The sequence below is a fragment of the Cajanus cajan genome, chromosome 3 (genome assembly GCF_000230855.2).
Source record: "Cajanus cajan strain Asha chromosome 3, NIPB_CcT2T_4, whole genome shotgun sequence".
NCBI classification, from domain to species: domain Eukaryota; kingdom Viridiplantae; phylum Streptophyta; class Magnoliopsida; order Fabales; family Fabaceae; genus Cajanus; species Cajanus cajan.
Window position 1 is genome coordinate 3,115,857 of NC_138519.1, and position 11,650 is coordinate 3,127,506.

The 11,650-nt window shown below is 33.2% G+C and overlaps 1 protein-coding gene across 1 annotated transcript; it reads left to right on the forward strand.

Moving 5' to 3' along the window:
* Window positions 1-8,457: 8,457 nt before the first annotated feature.
* RLK4 (receptor-like protein kinase 4) lies at window positions 8,458-11,293 on the forward strand. The gene has a single exon (XM_083070194.1). The coding sequence runs from the start codon at window positions 8,593-8,595 to the stop codon at window positions 11,098-11,100; it is 2,508 nt and encodes an 835-aa protein (XP_082926320.1). The 5' UTR covers window positions 8,458-8,592; the 3' UTR covers window positions 11,101-11,293.
* Window positions 11,294-11,650: the final 357 nt, after the last annotated feature.

Sequence of the window (11,650 nt, forward strand, 5' to 3'; positions counted from 1 at the left end):
AAACTAACAACAAAAATTTATTGTTAATGGATTAAAAAAATATTGTGACCAAAACTGTTCGAGAATTTTTATAGGAATCAAAATAAAAACACTATAGGAACTAAACATAAATTAAAATAACTTGGTTTATTTATTTATTTTAGAAGCCAAAAAGATTTAGTTTTAAAAACTACTCTTATTGAAATCTAAAAATGATTTTTAAAAATAGGAAACAACGATACCTTAGTTAGTGGCAATATAAACCCTAGTCCACATAGGAGTCTCGAATCTTTGGGGGGTATGATAACTTGTTTTGATTGATTAAGAAAGAAAAAGGAAAAGACACAAAGGTGGCGATTGTAAAATATAAAGCTAATGATGATGTTTTGATCATAAAATCGTAATTTATTGATAAGCATGCGGAATAACAGCAATTTTTCTTCTTGGCATTCTTCTTTCGTGAACATATCATCATCAAAACCATTTTTCCAATAACGTGGGGGAAAAACTTTGGAAAATAAACAAATAATGACAAGTGAATTTCAAAGTCGTTGCCAAATCAAACCCCTAAGGCCTAAACCGTTGGTGAAGCTGGAATTAGCTGCCACAAAACAACTTTCAATGACTTTTTTATTTGGTACATAGTTTTTTTTGTACATAACTTTCAATGACTTTGTAGCAACTATGGTAGGGAATAGGATAAGAAACAAAATATAGTCATAAGTCAAAACCTGAATTGATTGACTTCTTTAGCAATCTGTGAATGGGCCTGCTAGAGTGGTTGGTGAGTTGAGCTGGACTTTTGTGGCCAGATGAACTTGCTTGCACCCTGTGGAAATTGCAAATAATAAAATTAACATTTAGAAAGTATTATAATTAATTTTTATACTCGTACTTTTAAATGCATCGCAAAGTTTTAAGATGATTTTATACTAATATTTTAGTATGGATATTTCAAATGTTAAATATTCATCATACATAAATAAAATATAAATAGATATTTTATGTTTAAGATAAATAATTTATATTATGATACTATATTATTTTTAATTGTTTATAATTTATTCTAATATATTAAAACTAATTCATAAATAAATATAATAAATAAAAAATTAAATTAAATAAGAAATTTAAAGGATCCCTAAAAACTTTTGCATCGAAGAATGGTCCTTAAAAATACTGTCATGCAAGTAGTTATTCCATTTAATATATAGGGTTTGATTATAATCAAATTAAAATAATATCAATATAGGGATAGAACTCTCCTTTTAAATATTTAAAGCAATTGTATAAAATTACTAATCAAACTTGATTTCACTCATGTTAATCCATATGTTTAGTGATGTATTTAAGATTTAATGTATATAAATATTTTTTTAAATAGTATAAAATTAACTTTAGATATTAAAAATTAAAATAAATTATCATTAATTAACATATATTATAGCAAATAAAATTAAAAAAAAAAACTCAATAATTTGTCGTAGTGGCTAGATATCCTACACTAAGACGTTGATGATCTATTTAGCAAGAAATTTCATATTCAATCCTTACTATGTACAAAAATCCTTTAGGTCAATGATAGTCACATTATTGTGAGTGAGATTAGTTTTTTTAGTATTGTAGGATACTCATGGTATTTTTTCTAACGACCCACCACGGTCACACACTTATGGATCATCTGCTACTAACAGCGAAAAGACAATTAACCACTTAGGGTTATATACTTACAATATTGAGATATGTACACCATGACATGAATATATGTAAATACAACTAAAAAAAATATACAAGTATATGTCTAGTAATTCGATGAGTACCGAATACATATAAAACTCTAAGTTGTTGGTCAAGTAATGTTTATACAAACCAACAAAAGTAGTCAAAAACTACATCGTCAACAACATGGCCCAACAAAAGCTCTAACAGCTCAACTCCAACTAACCTTGCCTTGTTCCTATAAAAATCATGATCATTGTAGTTCTAATCACAAGGAAAGCATGCTAAAGTAAGTTAAATTTAAAAAATAAACAAGCATAAAATGAAAACATATATGCTACTAGCAATATCCACATATGAATCAACGGTAAATACCTCATGGTTCACAACAGTCACCAATTCAACAAAGCAACCAACATGTTTGGAAGCTAAACACCAAACAATTCAAACATTCACCACAATCATACCAAATTGATCCTAAGTGATTTATTCAAAAAATAAAGCATGTGAAGGCAAAGGCGAATTAATAATTTAATTCAATTAGAAATTATAAAAATAGCTTGATCATGCCAATTTTACAATAATTCTATTACTTTAGGATTTCGCTAATCAAAAAAGTTTGATCATGTAACTTTTAATTAATTAGAATAAGAATTGAAAACAATAAAATAATACAACAATTTAAGATAAGAAAAAAAAATCATGAATTTATCATTAGGGGTCCTGAAGGAATAATCATATCACAACCCTAAAATGAGAGAACTAGCCACACATGGCACTAGAATCCATTAAACAAAGAGAAGAATTAACCATAATTGAAAATATCCTTTACCGAGGGTTTGACCTTTTATCTTTTACAGAACCTCAATAACAAATACATAAAAGAAAACTAACTATAGAGAAAATTTGATAGAAAACAATGGATGCCTACAGTGTTTCAGGACATCCCTATTTATACATAGTAAAATTCAGGACAAACACATAAGCATGGTCGTGCACATGATAAGCATGACCATGCATAAGAGTGAGCACAACCATGCTTCAGTGTAGGCACCAAACACAAGCCTATTTCATTCAAAGGAGGGCATGCTCGAGACACCCTAAAGGGCATATTGTTGAGCATAGCCATCCTTACCATGGTCGTGCATGTGGGGGCATACTTCATTTGAAGAATGATTGTACATTAGTGAAGCATAATCGTGTATACCTTCAAACTTCAATTTTGCAACATTTTCTCCTTTAATTGTGCATATTTTATTCTCTCCTATTTACTGCACATTTTAATAAAAAAATGAACTATTGTCAAAGTATTATTAATAAAATAAAGGAAAATCGTCAATGAATATCATCTTAAAATTTAATATTTTAATGGTTTACTTGCAATACACCTTGTGCTTGATGTCAATCGAGGTAAGGAGTTCTCTGAATTGCCCAGACTCGACGCTACTCATCCCACGTCTGGCATGGCCGGGGTAAAGAACCCTAGGGACCTCACACCTAGTTTAGAAAAATCCCACGTCCAATCGCACGCCAACCCGAGACGATTTTCTCTCCTCACGCTCGACGCCAATCCAGGTAAAGGCATTTCTCTCACCTTACATCCAACGACATTCAAACCATGTCCAACATCACTTTAACTTGAGTGAATTCTCTCTCCTTATGTCCGGTGCCACTAATTTTGCATTCGATGTAATTTAATAGAGACCCTCATTTGAAGACACGCTCGACACCATGAATGTGTGCTTGGCACGACACCGAATTTCTGTAATTGCAAATCCCAAAATCAATTCATCTATTCACCATTTTTCCACTTTTGCACCAAAACCCAACCAACACAACATTTAATACAAATCTATTCAAAATGGAAACATTTGGTAATGTCAAATCAACATATAATTCAGCCAAAATCACCAAAAACACTCGTAGCTTCCCTTATCTTGACTCTAAGCCGGCCAAAATGAAGAAAAGGAAGGAAGAAGGAAACTAGCTTCATGAAGCTATGCACCACCCCATGAATCCTAAGCTCTAGAAGTTTGAAGCATAATCTAGCCCCTAGCAACTGAACTTTAAGACCTCCTGAAACTAAGAGAAAAAGAAAAAAGTGTTCAACTTTTAGGAATCTCTAACTTACTCAAGACATAAACACAATATAAACTAGCTAAGAGAAATATTGACTCAAAGTATAATGTTACATTTTTTTAAATAAATAAATTTTACATTAAAGTTTTTTTAAAATCAACTTCAAGTTGAAATCATCACAAAAGTGTTTATGAACAATTTTATTGTCAAAAACTTTGTTTTGTGATTAGAATCCTTCCAAACTTTTGTGAAAAAAAAAAACAAATTCTTACTTCTTATTTTATGCTTTGAAAAGTAAGAATTTTTGTTTGCATTATGTAATACAGTTTCCCAAGAATGTACTGTATAGTAGAAACAAAATGATGACAACTATCAAAGTTTTTAACAATTTAAATATTGATCTAATAATAAAATGTTACAATAATATGAACATATTCTTAGATTTGAATTATGTTGACGTCATCGTAATTTATATAAATTAAAAAAATTTAAATATAAAAATCATAAATTAATTTGAGTTAATGCATACCATTTTAATTCAAATAAAGATTAATTTATGTGATAAGTCGAAAATTTCCACATTAGTATAATCTTTGTATAAGAGAATATTCTGGATTTGAAAAGCTCCAGAAGCTACAACCTACAAGGTTGGGAGTAGAAGAGGACTTTGTGGGGTTCATTCAAGCTCAAACTGTAAGTCTCACTAACACTCATATTTGACACAAATTACGTTTGCATTTGCAATAATAATGTATATCGAGTTAAAAAGGATAATTTGTGTGTAAATCACCCAAGGCTCCACAGAAGCACCCAACAATAAGTGAAGAAAGATTGGAAATCAGAAAAAGATATTTGACTAAAAGTGTTTTACACAAATTAATTATGATTCAATTTATTGATATAAAATTTCTTTAAATAGTTTAAAATAAAATGTGATTATTTTCCCAATGTTACCCAGCAGCATGCACAGTCATTTACGCGTTTTCGTAAGAACTTTTCGGTCTGGTCTCGTTGTTCTTTGTTGGGTTAAACATGCTTGTCGATTCTTTCACTTGTTGCTTTCCCATATTTTAATGGTCCCCATGCTATTCATTTACACTTTTTTACTTATAAATAAAAAGAGACAAGAAGATATTTCATATCATAAAAGAATTCTTATTTTTTTTCCTCAAAACAACCTTATTTTAATTATTTTCCCATCTCCTATACTTTGAAAACAGATAACTTGATGAGTGGACTTCAGACCATTTGTCTGCCACCACTGTTTCACATTTCACTCTGCACAATTTGTCTTCTAGCCAAATCACCCTTTCTTATTGTTTGTTTATTTTTTTTTTACGTTTTATTTCAATCAACGTTACAATCACAAGTAAAATTTCTTGCATATTCGAATTCAGCTTTTCAAATTCGTTTGAGTTACTTGGAATATAGGGGACAAAGCATCATTATTTAAATTATTATTTTTTATATACATGATTCATGCAGTATTATTTATATAATTATTTCATGCAGTATTATTACCTCTCTTTAATTTAACATAATTAATTTTGAAAGATTTTTTTTTTTATATAGAGAGAATGGGGTAAAATTATGTCATAAACAGTTTGTATTACTTCAAATTATTCTACGTGAATCAGTTAAAGGGTTGGCTTAAAAAATAGATCAGTCAATCAAAATCATTAATAGTATTTTTTATATTTTAATTTAATTAAATAAATAAATAAAAATATACTATTAATAATTTTGATTAGCTGTCAGTATAAAAAAAACTTTACACCAACAATATATAAGTGATTAACTCTTAAAAATATAAAAGCATCCCCACAACTATATATTAATCAACAAGAGATATCATATCAAGTTACTTGAAATAACTAAACAATCGGAATCAGCTAGAGTGTTACTAAAAAGTATTGGTTATGAAGAAAAAGCTAAATTTTTAATGAAGATTTATTAGTTGTCAGTCGTGGCAAAATGATTATCTCGATGCATGATGACATTATGGGCCTAAACCTAATTAATAAACTTATGTTTCTTGCAAGACATCCTGTTGTTTTCATTCCATTGCATATGTAACGATGGATTTGAATATTCTTCCCTTCCTTTTAGTGTAAAATATTTGTCTCTTTTTCCAACAAAAGTTACATTTTGTTATTCGAAAACATGTGAGAATTCAAATTCATATGAGAATACTTCTTATTTGAGCCATAATTTGGCCCTGTTAAGGGCCTTTGGTGAATTTTTGAACCCGTGCAGCCAAGATAAATCTATAAATATGAAATTTGCTTCATGCTAAAATTGATTTAATTATTCTTCAATATTTTTTACAATTTCTTTAATATTTTTTTAATCATAATATTAATATAAAGGATTTATTATAGGAAGTAGTGACTAATCTTTATTGGAACATGAACATACTTGAGATAAGTATTTTTTGTGTGTACTCAAAATTTACGAAAGACACTAATAATTCCGTGCTATTATTATGGTTATAAAAAAAAGTATATTAGAGAATTTGTGAGAAAAAAAAATACAACTGAAATCCATATTCGTATGTAGTTTAACTTTATTAGAAAATAAGTTTTTGTTTATCAACTTCTTGAAATAAAAAAAAAAAGCAAAAGAAAAAAAAATCTATTTGAATATATGGGAATGAAGTATTTTGTTTGCTTGTGTTTACTGCAATTCGGTGGTACTAGATATTTGGGGTGCTAAAGATCCGTCATTTTTTTTATTTATTAATTTGACTCAATTTTAATGGATTCTTGATGGGTACCAATTTAAAACAATTAAATAGGATTTTTTTTAGTGCGAGCTAAAGTTATATTTTTTGGTCAATTCAATTTGATATAATTAATGTAATGTTATAATCAACATTAACATATTATATCTAGTTTACAAAATTGATTCTTTCAAAAAAAAAAAAAAAGTAGGAAGATAATTATATTTCCCCCAAGTTATTTCATGGGTATTTACTGTATCTTTATTGATAAACAATTATATTAGTAAAGAAATCAAAATAAGTCAAATTTGATAGGTCAATTTAACTCATCACATGTTTAGATCGGATCAAGTTAAGAAAAAATTTATACTAATTTTGGTTAAATCTTAATTTGATTCACTTAACTCGAAAGTTAAATAGGTTCAAGTCTAAGTGAGTTGGGTTGACTTGTTAAATTTATTATAAAAAAAATGTTTATATTTTATGTAATTTTAATTTAAAATTTTGATTGATATTTTTTTTATGTATTTACATTTGAATCATTGATAGACTTGATTTTTAAATATAAAAATTATAACTCTTTATTTTATTTATTAAAAATAGAAATATGTAATTAACTTTTTTATTTTTAAACAACTTGGTTGGTTATCCTACCTAATCTATTAATTCTTGGTAAGTCCAGTCAGATTGAAATTTTTCTGACTTATCAAAAAGTGAATTGGATAGGATTACCACATTTAAAATATCAATCTATAGTGAGTCAATTCATATAAGTCAAATTAATTTATTTTGAAAACTTTATGCACTAGTAACATAAAATTACCACACATAGAGAAGTATATGTAATCTAAATTATATTTTTATTTTATTTTTTAAAAATATTACTTTTAAAAATATATTTAAACTAAGTTTTTAAAACATAGAAGTTTATAGTAACGTAAAAATGACCACATATATATATAATTATTGACTACCGTATCCTTAATGTGAGGTTATATTATTCAAGTGGGATACAACAACTAATTGGTGATAAACTTTTATTTTTAATATTTATTATAGTTCGATACTCGTTTCTAATTAAATTAAAATAATTTTATACAAGTTGGTTTAAGTCAATTAATTATAAAATTTTTTAAACAAGAAAATTATTTCATACTTAACGTTTAAAAGTATAGTAAAATCATAACTTTATAAAGAATATAAATAGTTGTTTTTTATAATAATTATTTTAAATATTAAATTATATTTTTATTTTTATATTTTTATTGATCTTCAATTTTGATCTTTTTATTTTAAAATAGAAATATTAATCATCCTATTTTATAAAATATAAATTTTGTTTCTATCATCAATTTGATTTTTGTTGATCATAACTTAATGATCTGTCACTATTTAATGTGATGTTTAGTAACATGATGGTAACAATTAAAAATAATATACAAAAAATATTTATTTATATCTATTTTATAAATAATTTATATTTATTTTGTTAATAAATCTTACTTATATACCTTTTTTTTTAAAAAATTATTTTTAAATATCATATCAGTTAAGTATGAACAAATATTAAAATATACCTACTAATAAATGTTAATTTGACGAAAAATTTTATATTTTTAAAATTAAAAAAAAATATCTTTACTTTAAAATAAAAAGATCAAAATTTTAAAAGAACAAAAATAAGAAACTAAAAATATAATTTAATTTATTTTAAAAGTCATACAAATCGTAATTTTTAATTAGTTAATTGTATAAAATAGATAAGTAAACAATATATATTTATATAAAATTATTTTTAAATGAGTTTTATTTTATATAAATTAAACATGATTAATTTCTAAAAAATTTGAACAGTGAGACTCGTAATTTAAGAAAATTAGAATGATGAAATGCATAGTTGTGGACGGACAGTGTGACGTTACTAATTTGGGCATATTGAGATGGTACGATAGAATGAGAATCCCCGTGGGAGAGGGTGTGGACTCTGGAAGGGTAATTTGGGCATATAAAAGTTTAAGAGCATAGAAACTTAGAAAGGAGAAGGAAGAAGAAGAAAGAGTGAGTGGCATGGGGGAGGAAGAGGAAGAGGAAGAATGCATATCTGCTTCCAACACATTCCTCAATGCTCTATAATCATTATCCAATCAACAATGCTCTTCCTCTTCCTCTTCCTTCTAATTCTCCCCATTTCCTCCACCATCATCCTCCAAGCCAACACCACTCTGCAAAGCCCCAACAACACCTTCCAATTGGGCCTCTTCACCTTCTCCCCATCCCCAGGCCCATCCAACTACTACCTCGCCATCCGCCACACTTCCCTCCCCACCCCAAACACAATCTGGGTCGCCAACCGCCGCACCCCCGCCCCGACCCAATCCCTCTCCTCCCTCCATCTCACCGCCACCGGCCAACTCCTCCTAACCCACAACAACACCACCCTATGGTCCACCCCCAATCACACCCCGCCTCTCACCCTCAAGCTTCTGGACTCCGGGAACCTACTCCTCCTCACCGCCGACGGCGTCGTTTCATGGCAGAGCTTCGACTCCCCCACCGATACCTGGCTCCCCGGCATCAACCTCACACGCTTCAACTCCCTCACCTCCTGGCGCACCCCAAACGACCCCTCCCCAGGCCCCTACTCCCTCCGCCTCAAACCACCCACCTACGGTCAGTTCGAGCTTCTCTTCAACGACACCGTTTCATACTGGTCCACCGGAAACTGGACCAACGGCCGGTTCCTCAACGTCCCAGAAATGACCATCCCCTACCTCTACTCCTTCCACTTCGCCTACCCCTTCTCCCCCCAAGCCTCCTTCGGCTTCTCCGAGCAGCTCTCCGACGCCGGCCTCCGCCCCCCCACCATGTTCCGCCTCGAGCCCTTCGGCCAAATCCGCCAGTACACGTGGAACGACCAGACTGGGTCCTGGAACATGTTCTGGGCCCGACCCGACCCGCTCTGCCAGGTTCGGGGGCTCTGCGGGAGGTTTGGGCTCTGCATTGGGCAACCCTCCAGGCTCTGTGACTGCCTCCCCGGGTTTCAGCCTCGGGATAACGGAAGCTGGGCTTCCGGTGATTACACGAGTGGCTGTTACCGTGCGGACGCCGAGTGTGGGAAAAAGGATGGCTTTCGAGATCTGGGTGTTGTGGGGTTTGGATATGGGAATGTGAGTTTGGTTAAGGGGAAATCTAGACGCTTTTGCGAGCGGGAGTGTTTGGGCTCTTGTGGCTGTGTTGGCTTGGCTTTTGATCGAGTGAGTGGGATTTGTAAGAATTTTTATGGGTGGCTGTCGGATTTTCAGAATTTGAGTTCTTCTTCGGGGGAGCTTTTGTACGTTAGGGTTCCTGGGTCTCGGAGGGGGTTGGATAGGAGGGTGTTGAGTGGGGTTGTGGTTGGGTCGGTTGCGGTTTTGGGGGTGGTGGTGGTGACGTTGTTGGTGTTTGTGAAGAGGTGTGGGAAGAGGGGGGTGGAGGAGGAGGAAGATGGGTTTGTGCCTGTGTTGAATTTGAAGGTGTTTTCTTACAAGGAGCTTCAGTTGGCCACTCGCGGGTTCTCGGAGAAAGTTGGGCATGGAGGGTTTGGGACGGTGTTTCAAGGGGAGTTGAGCGACTCTTCGGTTGTGGCGGTGAAGAGGTTGGAGAGGCCGGGGGGTGGGGAGAAGGAGTTCAGGGCTGAGGTGTCCACCATTGGGAATATTCAGCATGTGAATCTTGTGAGGCTCAGAGGGTTTTGCTCTGAGAATTCTCATAGGCTTTTGGTTTATGAGTTCATGCAGAATGGGGCTCTTAGTGTTTATTTGAGGAAAGAGGGGCCTAGTTTGAGTTGGGAGGTTAGGTTTAGGGTGGCAGTTGGGACGGCTAAGGGGATTGCTTATTTACATGAGGAGTGTAGGTGTTGCATCATACACTGTGATATCAAGCCTGAGAACATCCTTTTGGATGCTGATTTTACTGCCAAGGTTTCAGATTTCGGGTTGGCCAAGCTCATTGGGAGGGACTTCAGTAGGGTGTTGGCCACCATGAGGGGTACGTGGGGGTATGTTGCGCCAGAGTGGATTTCCGGTGTGGCAATTACCACAAAGGCGGATGTTTACAGCTATGGAATGACACTGCTGGAGCTGATTGGCGGTCGGCGGAATGTGGAGGCGCCACCGTCTGCCGGAGGGGGAGAGAGTGGTGGTGAGACGGGAGGGAAGTGGTTCTTCCCACCATGGGCGGCGCAACGCATAATCGAGGGCAATGTAGGTGAAGTGGTTGATAAGAGGCTTGGGGATGTATATAACATGGAGGAGGTTAGGAGGGTTGCTTTGGTGGCGGTGTGGTGCATTCAAGATGACGAGGCAATGAGGCCTACTATGGGTATGGTGGTGAACATGTTGGAGGGGTTGGTGGAGGTGAGTGTTCCTCCACCGCCCAAGTTGCTTCAAGCGCTGGTTACTGGGGATTCCTTTCATGGGGTCAAGGCTGATTCTGGCAATGGGGTGTCTACTGGTGGCAGCTTATCTGATGGCAACTTGGAAGTGTCAACTGCTGATTCTGAATCATATACAGGGAATGTTTTTTCCCCCTTGGATGAGAATGTCAATGTCAGTGTTCGATAACAAAGTTCTGGTATTGTCCAGAATATTATAGAATTGTAATTTAGTACCCCATTCTCTCCCTTTTTTTCTCTCCAAGGAGAGGGATGAGGAAAGACAGGAACATTTGATGTGGATGTAAATTACTTGCCTTTAGGATGTTGGAACTTGGAAGAGTGGTTTGCCGAGCATCTAATTTCAAGTTTTATTCTTTCAAGTCTGTATGTGTATATATATTCTGCATTTGATCACTTTTAAGAAGAGAGTAGAATGTAGCAGTATCAAAACAAATTTATGTTTAACATGTAATGTAATTAAGACAAAAGCAATCAATGGTAATGATTCAATTTTGATCCCATCTAACTGGTGAGAAAAAGAAGTATATGAACATACAATTGTAGAGGTTATTTCAGAAGATCGTTTTGCATATTTAAGTTGTTTTCACCTGAAAGTTATTACTTAAGTGGCGTGCTGTAGCATAGAATTTTGCAATAACAAGCTTGACTTGTTACAAGCTGTGCTATAAGTTACACGCTGTTGCAAATTTATGGTATTGGAACCGATAGCAACTACG

Bases quoted from the DNA above. Each gene is read 5' to 3' on its own strand.
- RLK4 (XM_083070194.1), top strand. From the start codon at position 8,593: ATGCATATCTGCTTCCAACACATTCCTCAATGCTCTATAATCATTATC.